This window comes from Hemitrygon akajei, chromosome 7 (assembly GCF_048418815.1).
Source record: "Hemitrygon akajei chromosome 7, sHemAka1.3, whole genome shotgun sequence".
NCBI classification, from domain to species: domain Eukaryota; kingdom Metazoa; phylum Chordata; class Chondrichthyes; order Myliobatiformes; family Dasyatidae; genus Hemitrygon; species Hemitrygon akajei.
This window is the reverse complement of record NC_133130.1, coordinates 100,305,042-100,320,620: the sequence shown is the minus strand read 5'-3', so window position 1 is coordinate 100,320,620 and position 15,579 is coordinate 100,305,042. Positions and strand designations below refer to the sequence as shown.

Below are 15,579 nucleotides of genomic sequence, written 5' to 3'. Positions count from 1 at the left end.
TCTGTTGCTCTCTAACTTTTCGACAATGTACTCAGCCAGACTCACTACCACAGGCACATGTTCCTCCTGGGCTCACCTCATCCATCCACCCCCCACACCTATCTTCCCATTCATCTGGCTTCATCTATCACTTCCAGCTTGTACTCATTCCCCCCCCCCCCCCACCCCAACCCCCACTTTTTTGTGCTTCTTTCCCCTTCCTTTCCAGTTCTGATGAAGGGTCTCAGCCTGAAATTGCAACTCTTTTTGCCTGACCTGTTCAATTCCACCAGCATTTTGTGTGCGAAAGTCTGAATTTCCAGCATCTGCAGAATCTCGTGTTAAACATTGTTTCCCAATGCAGCATGTTTCACACTTCATAAAGCATGCCCATTTTATTACTCAGAACTAGATTAAGCAGGACTTGCATCTTCATTGGGCTGGAAACATAATGAAATATTAAAAAATCTCTTGATCATAGATCATGAATTCCTTTCCTTTACACATTTATTCCTCTATATTTGTTATGTTTGTGATACCAGGAAGCTGGGTGGCTGTGAATAATGCACAAGAGAGACAGAGAGATTAGGAACAAACATGTTGCTGTTTATTATACTTGTAAGTCATCTACCCAGAATGACCTCTCACATCATGTTCAGTACGCAACCCACAAGGCAGCTTGACAGCAACTCATGAGGGTCAAAATATGCATGAATACATAAAAATGTTAGGTAAATTCATCTTCTTTCCATAATTTTGCTTCTCTATCTTTGTTTGGGTAATTGAGGGTCCACAGTATACGTTCACCAATATTTATCCTCCAGCCTGAAAGATCGACTGTTTTTCATTTCCATAGATACTGCCTGACCTGCTGAGTTTCTCCTGCATTTTGTGTGTGTTCCAGCATCTCGTGTTTATTGTTCTATTTTATAACACTAGGTTAATCCTAGTCCCTGGATCAACACCCCATAATATAGTTACCACTAATATTTCTCTGAGAATGCCAAAAAAGTTTGGTTTGGTGTATTCAGTAGTGGCTAAAATTTTAGCAGCATCAAAAGTGATGATTAGTGCCAATCCCTCTGGTAATGAAATTTTAATTTCACAAGTATGCTGTATAATTATTTCAGAAATTAATTGATAATTTATGAAGATGTTAAAAATATATCTGCTTTTCTGCATCTTATTTATCTCTTAATCCAATGTGTTTGTCCCCATATGTTTCATCTTCTGTATATGATTTAAAATTATGCGTTCTGGTTTAGATTTTGTATGGTTGAGGAATGACTCTTCAGTGTCATTAATTAAAGAGCTTAACTGTCAGAGGGTATCTCTTCTGCCGCTTCGTGCAGGCTTTCAAGGATGTCTATCTGTATAGAAGTATCTCATTCTGCATGGCACCCATAGGGAAAGAACAGAGCATTCCTCCAACTCTAGCCTGAATGCAGCCTACCCAGACCTTTTGACCCACCACATTCAGATTCCCAACTATTCTCTACCAAATGAGTATCAACATCTAATAACTGTTTTCTTCATTCTTATAGATCTCAGATATGTAATAAAAGACACACATATACTGTGACCAGTGACCATGCCAAGAAGTATGCTACATTGTATAAATCAGTATTATGAGTTGAAGAAGTAGTCTGTAAATAGAAATAACTCTGGCCTATTGCCAATCAGGACATTGTGGGGATTCTTCAATAATCGTTCCACTTGAAACTGAGTCAAGACATAAGCCTTCCCTCCATCCCACAATACATACATATATCAAACTCTTAACTGTAACCTCCTATCAATTTCAATAGGGTCACAATTACTGCACTGGGTATGGCAGGCAAATTTCCCAGCACATGTTGTATAAGGGAAAATGGGGGAAATAATAAAGACTGCAGATACCGCAAATATAAAATAAAAACGGAAAATGGGGCGATATTCAGCAGGTGTGGCCGCATTTGTCTGTAGATAAGCAGAGTCGACGTTTCCCTTGGAAGACTGACACGTCTGACTTGAAACATCAATTATTTCTCTCTCCACAGATATGATTTAACCTCATTTTCTGTTTCTATTTTACATTAAGGAAGATACTACTGTCAGCTTTAGTCTGCACAAACATTGGACTTTACAACTTCAATTGTGAAACTGAGGGAGTCTGCCAGTGCTGCAGATGCGTCATGCTTGATAATAAAAAGGCAGCACTACGCTTTTCCCACCTTCTGATCGAGAACACTAGTATCCAATTTCAGAAAGGCTGAGAAAACTAGTTCTTACTTATGGTACAGTAATTTTGTGACTGTTTATAATCCTTATACATTTAGATTGCAGTAAAGCCGTAATAATTCAAATGTTTTAGAAACCATCTTATTTTCTTATCAATTACAAGACTGGAATAAGTTACATTATGTACTTAAGACAGTTAGATAATGCATTGTTTACATGGGTTAACTGAAAAATACTCTCTGTCCTTTCCTCGGTAGTATAGTGGTAAGTATCCCCGCCTGTCACGCGGGAGACCGGGGTTCGATTCCCCGCCGGGGAGGGAGGATGTGTTTTTAAATCACAAATGTAAAATTACAAAACAAAACACAAACTGTTAAAACAAAAACGGGATTTTTTTCCTTTTCTATATCACACTATTTTTTAAAAAATTTAAAGTTTTACGTTCTCCAAGTTCTACACGCAAGTATTTGTCGTCCTGACGGGCCTTGTGTGAGTCAGTGGTGCATTTTTTAAAAACAGGACAAGCAAGTGTGTTTCATGTCGTCACCTACCGATCATTTTACTTCTGAGGGACTTCAAAACTTCACTTCTGAGGAGTTGTGGGATGGAGGGGGAGGGCAATTCCCGTCAGCGGGGCGGAGGCGAATTCTACTTCGTATCAAGCGGACGTCATGTCGGGGCGAACCAGCGCTTTCTGCGGCTGCGCAGTCACAACCCGGCCGGTTCCCGTATCGTTGCTTAGTAACGGAGGCCCGAGCGCGGCGGGATGGCGATCTGGGATGTTGCCTGGGCGGTTGGGAGGTTTCTAAACGGAGAAACACGCACAAATTGCTGGAGGAACTCAGCGGGTCAGGCAACATTTTTGGAGAGGAATAAACAGTAGCTGTCTTAGGACCCTTCATCGGGATTTAAACAACAGAGTCGGTAACCGGGAGTGTTGTAGAAAACAAGAAAAAACCTTATTGTCAAAGTACTGTACTGCAAGTCACCATATAGATGAGATTAATTTTCGTGCAGGCATTTACAAGAAAATAAATACAACAGATTTTATGGGGGAAAGCTATACGTAAAGTCTGACAAACAACTTGTGCAAACAATAAATAACACTGAGAACATGAGTTGTAAAAAGTCTTTGAAAGCGAGTCCGTAGTTAAGCTGCAGTGAGTGAAGCTATCCATGCTGGTTCAGGAGCCTTGTGCTTTTAGGGTAATAACTGTTCCTGAACCTAAGGTGTGGTCACAGGGGCTTTTGTACCTCCTCGATGGCAGTACCGAGAAGGGAGCATGCCCTGGGTGGTGGAGGTCCGTGATAATGGATGTTGCTTTCTTGTGGCAGCGCTCCATGTAAATGGTGTGGAGAGCTCTCCCTGTGGTAGCCACCACTTTTCTGTTCCTGGCTATTGGTGTTACCGCACGAATGAGGACGTATATGGCTGGGGGCTAGAGAAGCATAGGTTCGAACAAAGATTTTCAGTGGTATATTAAAAAAAACAATTATGGCAATGTTTTTCCTGTTCCTCTATTCGTTTGGATTCCAGTTTTCCAGAATTAAATGATGTGTCGGAGTCCGGGTTCAAAATTTCGCTGTTCGTGTAATGACGTGTCGGAAATGACGGTATTGTTTAACAATATCTCTCTTAGCAACGGGACCAGCCTTCGAGAAGACCGCCGGCTCTCGCTTTACTGTGCCACCACAAGAGGAGAGTCGAAACAGCCGAAATTTGTTTGGGTGCGGGTGTCGTCGCAAGAGATAAAATGCCAGGTGCCTACGCACTGGAAAAAAGCAACCAAAAATCTCTGTATCAGAGACCCAAGAAGGACCATAGAGTAACTGAAGGTTTCACAGTGAAAGCCATGATGAAAAATTCCATTGTAAGTAAATATTAATTTTGTCACAAAAGCTTACACGCTTAAGGTAGGCATACCTTAATCTTCGTGAATGTGAATGATCATCTGAACAGCATTTCAGCTGTGAATTGTTTCAGGGCTCTACACACCAAAATTCGCAAGTAATTATCCGATATTGATAACTTACATCAATATAGTACCCTTTCAAAGCACCAACATGTCCCATGCCCGTTCAATAAACAAACTAAACTTAACATCTTGCTCAAAGTTTCAGAAGTTGATTTTTTTTTTGGTCATTTCTGCTGTAAAACAAGCAGTCAGTACACTTCCGTGCACCATATGCATGCATTTGAACTTCTGCCAGCACCAAACTAATTAAACTGATTTTTGGGAACATAGAGGATCTCATCTTTGGTCTACCTTGAATTAGCTTATATCAAATAATAGTGACTTGGTTGGCTTTTAGCAAGTTAGGGTGATATTTGGTAATGAGATCAGTCTTATTTTTAATTGATTTAATAACCTGACGTTTTAATTCCAAGTTTGCAGGGAGATGCTGGATAGTGACATTTCTAAAGCATAAGACCCTCCGGAGAGGAAAGATAAATTAATGCAAAATTAAATCTATTATGTTTGTTTCAAATATAACATTTTGTAATTCCTGTGAATTGATAACATCAGAGGGGAAACATGAGGCTAAACTAAGTACTTCAAATGAAGGTCAAATGAGCATCTGAAATCCATATGGCCTGGAATTTGTGACTGAGATTGTCTTCACAGTATTGAACTGGAGGAAATTATGGCTCACCCATAACTGGATATTGGGTGAACAATGGACAGACAATAAATGATTCAGAAAGGTGGTGGCAAAATATCACTGCATGTCTTCACAGTTTACATTAATGCTGTTCTATGGCTGATATATTTTACACTAGCAAAAATGCCTGTGTTTTTTCTCTGAAGCCACAAAACACTATAATAATTAGGAACGCTTTCATCTAAACAAAGCACAATAATTATTTTTAGCCTGTAAGGGTAGCAGTTTGTCAATATTATGGACAAACAACTAACTGGAAAAGTAATGGAGGACAAAGTAATGTCCAATTTCTTTCTATCCTGAATTCTTTATTTGGCTCCATTATCTTATTTTTTTCAGCTTTGTTGTTAATGACTGTGTGATGTCTATGAAGAAAAATGTTTTAATGGTTCATAGTGGGTGAACTCTCTGACCCTGTACTTTGTCTCTCAGTCCATTGCTTTGCCTTTCACCTGTCACTGGAATATATCTGCATTTCTTACAGATGATAAACTTACCTGTTTTTTTTATCCCAATCAGCCCATCTCCCTCTACCACCTTGAACATTCATAATTTCTCCAAGTTCATTGTTTTTCTTACGTTTTTATTTCATCTGTATTCTCTCAACCTCTGTCTTTTATTTAAGATGTCTCCCTCCTCCTGCCTATTAATCACTGTTGTTGCTTTTATTCTTTATATTCTCATTTACTGATTTTGTTTCTTTGTTGCAATCAGTGACTCTCTAGTTTCTCAATTTAATACCAGTTTCTATCAATCTTTCATAGTGAGCAGTGACAGATAGCTTTCAAGTTAATGATGCCCCCAGGATGCTGTTTTGTCTCCTACAGTTCACTTTATATTAGTAGTAAGGACAGTGGCATTGGATACATGTCTCTACATTCAATAAATTTGCAGATGGATCTTAAATCTATGTAAGCATTAAGGTATTGATGCACAATATTAGAATTATGCCCTACGTACTGCCTAGTGTTGAGGCCAAGAAGTTCCACTTTAGTCCCATCTGACCACAAGGTCTTCTTCCACATCTTTATAGGATTTTCTAAGTGACACTTTGCAAAGTCTTTACGGGCAAGGATTTGTTTTTTTTTTGCAATACGTTTGCAATAAACCTAATATTGGGCATCAGCCAGGTAACACCACCCCTACTGTAAAATATGATGGAGATAGCATCATGATGTAGGGATGATTTTCAACAGCAAGAACTGGAAATCTGGTGAGGATTGATAGGAAGATGAACGCTGCTAAATATGGAGAGATCCTGGATCTGCCAGAAAGCTTAAACTTGGGAGGACAGCAACCCAAAACACACTGCCAGAACAAACATGAAGTGGCTTCAAATTAAGAAAACTGATGCCTTTGAGTAGCCCAGTCAGAGTCCTGACCTTAACTCAATGGAACGTTTTTGTCAAGACCTAAAGACTGCTGTCCACTGCCATTTCCCAACTAACCAGGCACAGCTTGAGCAATTTTGCAAGGAGGATTGAGCAAATCTTGCTCCATCACATTCTGCAAGGTTAATAGAGACTTATCCAAAAGGACTACTGGCTATTATGCCATTTTCTTTTCTCTGTCTCTGCCTTTGCCGCATCTGTTTCATTTCAGAACAACTGTAATGTCCTCCTGCTTCAAAGAAAGTGGCTTCCCTTCCTCCACTGTCAACACTGCCTTTATCCATATCTCTTCTATTTTGTGTGCAACTGCCCTCATCCCTCCTTCCACCACCAAACCATGGATAGGATTCCTCTTGTGCTCATCTACCACCCCACAAGTTTCCACATCTAGCACATACTACTCTGTAACTTCTGCCATCTCCAATGGGATCACACCACCAAGCACATCTCCCTCCCCCACCCCCACATTCTGTTTTCCACAAGGATCGTTCCCTACAAGACTCCAATGTCCACTCATCCCTCCTTGATCTCCCTCCCGGCACTTACCCTTGCAAGCGGGACAAGTGCCACACCTGCCCCTACATCTCCTCCCTCACTACCATTCATGGCTCCAACCCATCCAATTAGGTGAGGTGACACTTCACCTTTGGGTCTGTTGGGGTCATTTACTGTTTCTGGTACTCCCAGGGCAGCTTCCTGTATATCGGTATACTGGGCGTAGATTGGGAGATCGCTTTGACGAGCACCTTTGCTCCATCTGTCTCAAAAGGCGGGGTTTCCCAGGCAGCCACCCATTTCAATTCTACTTCCCATTCCCATTCCAACATGTCAGTCCATGGCCTCCTCTACAATCACGATAAGGCCATACTCAGGTCGAAGCTGCAATACATTATGTTCCATCTGGATAGCCTCCAACCTGATGGCACAAACATCAATTTCTCGAACTTCCAGTAATTACCCCCCCCCCCCCCACCACACACTTCACCATACCACAATTGCGTTTCCCTCTCACACCTCTTCTTGCCTCCCTCTTGTGCTCCATCCCCTTCCTTTTTTTCCATGGCCTTCTGTCATCTCCTATCAGATTCTCCCTTCTCCAACCCTGTATCTCTTCCACCAATTAACTTCCCAGCTCTTTACTTCACCCTTTCTCCTCACCTGGTTTCACCTATCACCTGACATCTTGTACTGCTTCCTCCCCTCCCTACATGTTCTTATTATGACTTCTCTCGCCTTCCAGTCCTGATGAAGGGTCTCGGCCCAAAGCGTCGACTGTTTGCTCATTTCCATAGATGCTGCCTAACCTCCTGAGTTCCTCCAGAATTTTGTGTGTATCACTTTGGATTTCCAGCTTCTGCAGATTTTCTTGTGTTTATACTGGCTGTGATAGCTGTGAGAGGTGATTCAAGTACTGAGCAAAGGGGATTGAATACTTTTGAACTGCTGATATTTCAGTTTTTGAATTTTTAGTTTTTTGTGCCTGTTTTCCCTGTTTTTGGGGGAAAAAAGGAGCATTTGATTCACAAATAAAAATTCTTAGTTAAATTGATCAAAATGCTTGGTTGTAATACACATTTATAGGAACAAAAAGTTGGGATATTCCCACTAATCTCTATCCTGGTACGTATTCTTGCAAATGACCAAAATGCTACACTTGCCCATTTACCTCCTCCGTTACCTCTATTCAAGGCCCCAAAAGATCCTTCAAGGTGAAACAATACTTCACCTGTGAATCTGCTGTATCCAGTGCTCCTAATGCATTACATTGGTGAAACCCAACACAAACTGAGGGACCACTTTGTTGAATACCTCCACTCCATTTGCCAAGAGCAGAATTTCCTGCTGGCCAAACATTTTAATTCCTATCCCTATGATAAGTGCAGGAGGAACACCACCTCTTCTGTCTGGTTAGCTTTCAACCTGATGGCATGAATGTTGATTTCTCCTTCTTGTTTAAAAAATAATCCCTCCCCCCTACATCATTTTCTATTCCCCACTCTGGCCTCTTCTCTTCACTTGCCCCTGGTGCCCCACCTTCTTTTCACCATGCTCCATTCTCCTCTTCTATCAAACTGCTCCTCCAGCCCTTTACCTTTCTCACCCACTTGGCTTCAACCTATCATCTTCCAGCTGCCCCCAACTTTTTTTTATTTTGACGGCTTTCCCCTTACTTTCCAGTCCTGAAGAAGGGTCTTGACCCGAAACGTCAAATGTATATACATTTTCATATATGCTGCCTGATTTCTCCAGTATTTTGTGCATGTTGTTCTTAACATATACACGTTTCGTAATTTCTTTCTATAGGGACTTTTAAAACATTACCATTTAGTTTTAAGCTTTTCTGGTTATCCCTTAAGCATCTTTAACTGTAACTATGTTACCTTTTAAGCCTTCTAACTTCCAGGGAATACAACATGTTTCTGTAATTAACTTCTTGGAGTTCTGGTTTAATTCTGATAAATCTACATTGTATTTCCTCCATAATTCTTCTGAAGGTAATAGTGTTTTGGGGCTGTCTATTAGACAACTGCATGACTGCTTGCACAACTACTACCATCTGAATTCCAATTATCAAGATTTAAATACTATCATTCTATTAATGTTTTTGATTATAATCTATACTTGTAATAGACATTTAAATAATCTCTACAGTTGATTCTTGAAATGTCTTTGGTCTTCCTGTTTTAACATTCCATCATTGAATTGAACTTGCTCACATTGAGATAAATTTCTCTATTTATTCTAAGCTGATCATTATTTCTGTGTATATTGGGAATGCTTTGCATTATGGCCTCTTTTTGTTATTAACAAACTTGAATCTCTACTCTCTACTCCATCATCTAAATTGTTTATAAAATTGATGCATAGCTGCAGCACTAACACAAGTCCTAGATGACATATCAGCTAAGTATCCAATATGCCCTTTAATCTCTTTAGTTGAGCATGAGGGCTCGAGCGTGCTTTCTCTTTGAAACAGCAATTTATTTATGCATCTTTCAATGTAATATTCTGAGGTTGCTCCTCTTCAGGCTCTCTACAGTGAGAGAACTTTACAGAATTTGCTCATGTATTGCTCATGTGGTTCCATTGTTTAAAAAGGGTTCTAGAAGTAAGCCTGGCAATTATAGACCTGTCAGTTTGATATCAGTGGTGGGTAAATTAATGGAAAGTATTCTTAGAGATAGTATTTATAATTATCTGGATAGACATGATCTGATTAGGAGTAGCCAGCATGGATTTGTGCGTGGAAGGTCATGTTTGACAAACCTTATTGAATTTTTTGAAGTAGTTACAAGGAATGTTGACGAGGGTAAGGCAGTGGATGTAGTCTATATGGACTTCAGCAAGGCCTTTGACAAAGTTCCACATGGAAGGTTAGTTAAGAAGGTTCAGTCGTTAGGTATTAATGCTGGAGTAATAAAATGGATTCAACAGTGGCTAGATGGGAGATGCCAGAGAGTAGTGGTGGATAATTGTTTATCGGGATGGAGGCCGGTGACTAGCGGGGTGCCTCAGGGATCTGTTTTGGGCCCAATGTTGTTTGTAATATACATAAATGATCTGGATGATGGGGTGGTAAATTGGATTAGTAAGTATGCTGATGATACTAAGGTAGGAGGTGTTGTGGATAAGGAGGTGGGTTTTCAAAGCTTGCAGGGAGATTTATGCCGGTTAGAAGAATGGGCTGAACGTTGGCAGATGGAGTTTAATGCTGAGAAGTGTGAGGTTCTACATTTTGGCAGGAATAATCCAAATAGAACATACAGGGTAAATGGTAGGGCATTGAGGAATGCAGTGGAACAGAGAGATCTAGGAATAACAGTGCATAGTTCCCTGAAGGTGGAGTCTCATGTAGATAGGGTGGTGAAGAAGGCTTTTGGAACACTGGCCTTTATAAATCAGAGCATTGAGTACAGAAGTTGGGATGTAATGTTAAAATTGTACAAGGCATTGGTAAGGCCAAATTTGGAATATTGTGTACAGTTCTGGTCACCGAATTATAGGAAAGATATCAATAAATTAGAGAGTGTGCAGAGACGATTTACTAGGATGTTACCTGGGTTTCAGCACTTAAGTTACAGAGAAAGGTTGAACAAGTTAGGTCTCTATTCATTGGAGCATAGAAGGTTGAGGGGGGATTTGATCGAGGTATTTAAAATGTTGAGAGGGATAGATAGAGTTGACGTGAATAGGCTGTTTCCATTGAGAGTAGGGGAGATTCAAACGAGAGGACATGATTTGAGAGTTAGGGGGCAAAAGTTTAAGGGAAACACGAGGGGGTATTTCTTTACTCAGAGAGTGATAGCTGTGTGGAATGAGCTTCCTGTAGAAGTACCGGTAGTAGAGGCCAGTTCAGTTGTGTCATTTAAGGTAAAATTGGATAGGTATATGGACAGGAAAGGAGCGGAGGGTTATGGGCTGAGTGCGGGTAGGTGGGACTAGGTGAGATTAAGAGTTCGGCACGGACTAGGAGGGCCGGAATGGCCTGTTTCCGTGCTGTGATTGTTATATGGTTATATGGTTATAATTTCTCCATTTAGTTCATAAGCATGAGCCTAAATGTCTTGAACCCACCATCCTAGTTCCATTCTAATCTCTGCTCTTAGCCTTCAATACTGTTCTTTTGAAGCTTTTTACAATTACAAATATTAGCAGCTAACCTTCTGATTAAGGACATGACTGTCTTCCTACAGCCTTCTAAATCCAACATTAATGTCAACAGTTTTCTGTGGACTATCTTTTGTTCCAGCCGCGGATTGGGAAAACCCAGAAGTTCTCTCTCCAGCACTCGTTGTTTGAGCATGTACAGACTATTTTTTCTTGTCATTATTCCCTAAACAATACAGTATAACAAATATTTACATAGAATTTACATTGTTTTAGGTACTATAAGTAATCTAGAGATGATTTAAAAGTACAGGCAGTCCCCGGGTTATGAATGAGTTCCGTCTTTGTCGGATTTGAAGTTGGAACAGGTACATCCGGTATTATTTAGCGTCAGTTAGTCAAACGTTTTTCTTAGCATATAGTATATATTTTACTTTTCTCTGCATATAAAACTTAAGAAACATACATATTTCAATAATTAAACCACTGTGTTACTTAGTAATAATTGTAGCTTTCATCGGGGCAGGGCCTTTCACATGTTCCATTAAAATTGTTCCGATCATTGACCGGCTGTAGCCTAACGCTTTTCCAATGACCAATGGTGTTACACCTCTTTTTGATCGCTTTATTACTTCCACCATATTTTCAATCGTGATCGTGATTATTTTCGTGAACAGAAACATTGTGGATTCAGAGCTGCGCCAGGTCCTAATGTCCACTACACTGAGATGTGTTAAATAAAGTCCAGGGTTCCGCTGGGTCCTAAAGACCACCGCAGTGAGACAGGTTAAATAAGGGACTTGAGCATCTGCGATTTTTGGTATCAGCGGGGGGTCCTGGAGCCAATCCCCCGCGGATAAGGAGGGCTGACTGTATTATTTAATTTCTCCTGCATTCACCCTCACGCTATTTGCATATCACTCTTCCACCCTTGCTCTACATCTTAAAACCCAAGGTATCTCCAACTTTTGTCAGTCCTGTGCAATGTTCCTTAGCCTGGAATGTTAATTCTTTTTCTCTCTCTATAGATGCAGCCTGACCTGCTCTGTATCTCCTGTAATTTTAATTCTGAGTTGCAACAACTGAAGTGATTTTGTTCGTGTTATCACTGATTCAATACGTTTTGTAGTTTTGCTGTTTTAAATGTGAGATGTATGATCTAAATACAAGTGCAGATCAATGACTTGTGTCTTTTGGTTTAAAATATATAGAATTAATCTTACAAAACCCTATTTAATTGTACTCAGATCCTTATAATAAAGTCTAAAATTCCATCTACTGCCTTAATTACTTACTGTATTACATGCTAGCTTTTAGTGACTTGGTACAGGGGCACCTTGGTTACTTGGAATGTCAGCATTTCATATTGTGTCACAATTAAAGATAATTTTGCTTTTTTATGCTGAAGAAAATGACTTCATCTTTCCACATTGGGTTATATCTGTTGTGTTCTCTGTCAGTCAGCTCATTTTTATCCCTTTGAAACCTCTTCAAATCCTCCTCAATACTCATTCTCACTTGGGTGTTTTACATTTTAAGCAAACTTGAAAATCATTTGTTTACCATCATCCTACATTAATGAAGCATGTGAAGATAGCTGGTCGTAGCATACTACCCCTTACAGCATTTTCTGGGACTGACGTGATTGACCACATCCGTCTTCCTTTGTGCAAAGTATGAGTCCAATAGTGTTAGCATTTTCCCCTTCGTACATATTGAGCAGTTTTAGCAGTTCTCACTCAAGGACTGCCTCTCTTCCTGTATGCCACAAGCTGTACCCTTGAGAGGTATTAATACAGGGGTACAGAGCATGTGGGAGTCTTAATATTAACTTCAGATCTTATGATGTTTTATAGCTTGGGTAAAGGAAATCTTTCTGATTACCATTCCTGCAGCTGATTAATCAGTGCTCATCCATATTGAATGACACTTCGTACAAGTATTGAAAGTAGCAGAAGCACAGAATGTATTCTGGCCAAGGAAGCTCAATGTCCTTCATCAGGAATGGCATGGGAGATTATGACTAGTCAAATCAGCTGAAAGGGCATAGCTGGGGCTCTGTGGTAGGTAGCTAGCAAACCAAAATACATGGTAAACAATTGACCTCATTATTGTCAGTTTAACAATTGTTAATGTGCATGTTCCTTATTATATTAGATAGAGTAATGATTACACAGACCCTGTGAAAGTAATGCTCAGTCTTCACAATGAATGCATCCTTCATGTGTGGTGCTATAACCTTGTTAAGTGAAATAGGCTTAAAACGAGGAACAAGTACTTGCCTGATGTTAAATAAAGCTTTTTCCAGTAATTGGGAATCACAAGGCAAATGAGGTCATTGTTTCTGTTTTATTGTCCAGTGGGCACAGAGCTAAAATATGTTGTTGAGGTCAGCTAATTCAATGTGGATTATGACCTTTCTGGGCTGTTAGACTCTGTACCACATAGTATCATTTATAAATGCTATTAGTAAAGCAAAAACTCAACTAACTTCAGCAGTCTAACCATAGATAATAAAAAATGTTTCCCTGCATTCAATTTAAGTTAATTTGCTGTATGTCAATAGTCATGCTTTTCCTTAATCACATCACTAAACTTCTATTGTCATCTCCATAGCTTTGGGTTTTAATGGGATAAGGTTACTAGCCCCATGCCCAAACTTCCTCCTTTCGCAACCGGCCTTGGCAGAGTTATTTGCATATAATGGTCTGAGTAATTCACCCAGCTGAACCAAACAAAGAAAAGTCGAAGGCTACATCCACATTAGACCGGATAATTTTGAAAACGCCAGTTTCACGTAAAAACAAAAGGCGACCACACTATGCATTTTTGAAAATATCTCTATCCACATTGAAACAGAGATTTCGGTGAATCTCCTCCTACTACGCATGCGCAGGACACATCTACCGAAAACAAGCAAAATGTTTGGTGTCGAATCTCACCATAAAAGTGCGCGTTTGTGTAGTTACAGACTAGAAAAACTTAAAACGACGGACAGCTGTTGGCTCTCGCGCAGGAGAACTTTAAAGTAAAAAAAAACACAAATACTGGAGCGTACGGAGGCAACCGACAGGGAGTTCATGGACAGATTGACCCGGCTGAAGACGAACATTGAAAAACTGACTAACTCTGTTGCATTAATTAAGCACCTTGTTAAGTGTTTAAAACACATCTGCATCAGTGCTATCTTGTATTTTCATACAATGTTACATTAGGCTGTTACACATCTATTGTCAGAGAAGTACTTGCATAAATAGGTAAACCACCTTCATACGAGCAAGGACAGAAAGCAGGGCAAAGTGAGTATACTTATTTATTCAGTAAGGTATGGGTCAAAGTATTTGGTGAGTACATTTCTAACTCTTCTGGTTTCAGTCTCATTGCCGTCTGTTCTGAAATTGTTAGGTTGCATTCAAGAAAACAATGAAATGGGGCGCTGCCGTCTGACAGCGTTTTCAGAAGTTTCTGGTTACCCCATCCACACTGTTCTGCCCGAGCAGCATTCTCAAAAATACCCATCCTGGAAAGCACTTGTGAAAAGCTCTGGTTTCAGGGTCGAAAACGCCGTTTTAGTGTGGACGAAGGGTAAAACGAAGAGAAAAAGCTTCAGTTACGGATTTATCCGGTGTAGTGTGGACATAGCCTAAGTGATCGGAATCCTCATTTAGAGCTACCACATCCAGCAACAACTTCAAATATGTGCTGTGGTAGGTGGCTAGATAGAACATTTGCCTCTGACTGTCAGTGTAGCCATGGTAATAAACTCTTCATGTGCTTGGTTGCATCCAAGACAGGGCTAGAAACAGAATCAGATTTATTACCACTGACTTATGTGATGAGAAATTTGTTGTTTTGCAGAGACAGTACAGTGCAAAGACATAAAATTAATATAAAATAACAAAATAAATAATATTAAAAAGGAATAACAAGATTGAATAACAAGGTCCGTGGACCTTTCAAAATTCTGAAAAATCCAGTGTTTATCAAGGGGGATAAATGAAATCTTCCCATTCAATGAGATCTTAATTACGTTTCATTCCATCTTTCCAGAAACGTGCAAGGAAAGAGAGCATCTAACCTTGAAAAGATCATAGGCTTCATCCTATTGCAGAGACATTCATGGAACCACATTTATCTGTAGGTGATACAAAAAGTGGTGGACACAGCCCTGTTCATCATAGGTAAAGTCGTCATTGGGAAGGAGACACAGGAGCCTTGGGTCCCATACCACCAAGTTCAGGAACAATAATTACCCTTCAACCATCAGGCTTCTGAAACAGGATGGATAACTTCATTCACAACCTATGGACTCACTTTCAAGGACTCTACAACTGATGTTATTAGTATTATTTATTTACTTATTTTTTATTGGCATAGTTTGTCTTTTGCACTGCACTCTGGTTGTTAGTCTGACATTGTTTATGTGTATTTCTTTATACTATTGTATTTCTCTGTTCTTCTGTGAATGTCTGCAATCATGCAGAAGCACTCAAATCTACAGTGATAAAATGCTTTGAGAGGTCGGTCATGGCTAGAATTAATTCCTGCCTCAGCAAGGCCCTGGACCCACTGCAATTTGTCTATTGCCACAACAGGTCTACAGAAGACACAATCTCAGTGGCTCTTCACGTGGCCGTAGATCACCAGGACGATACAAATACCTACTGTATGTAAGAATACTGTTCATTGACTGCATCTCGGCATTTAACTCCCAGCA

General features: G+C 40.0%; 2 protein-coding genes and 1 non-coding gene across 3 annotated transcripts in view; 2 read left to right on the top strand and 1 right to left on the bottom strand.

Moving 5' to 3' along the window:
- prkn (parkin RBR E3 ubiquitin protein ligase) overlaps positions 1-2,891 on the bottom strand; it is a 1,122,674-nt gene extending 1,119,783 nt beyond the window's left edge. Inside the window, exon 1 of the mRNA XM_073051587.1 lies at positions 2,751-2,891. Within this exon, the coding sequence (XP_072907688.1) occupies positions 2,751-2,757 (7 nt within the window). The 5' untranslated portion in view covers positions 2,758-2,891. The remainder of the gene's footprint in view (positions 1-2,750) is intronic.
- On the top strand, positions 2,447-2,518 carry trnad-guc (transfer RNA aspartic acid (anticodon GUC)). The gene has a single exon. It is a non-coding gene; the product is annotated as a tRNA-Asp (tRNA).
- Positions 2,892-3,839: 948 nt separating the features above from the next.
- LOC140730744 (parkin coregulated gene protein homolog) overlaps positions 3,840-15,579 on the top strand; it is a 258,984-nt gene continuing 247,244 nt past the window's right edge. Inside the window, exon 1 of the mRNA XM_073051588.1 lies at positions 3,840-4,070. Within this exon, the coding sequence (XP_072907689.1) occupies positions 3,954-4,070 (117 nt within the window). The 5' untranslated portion in view covers positions 3,840-3,953. The remainder of the gene's footprint in view (positions 4,071-15,579) is intronic.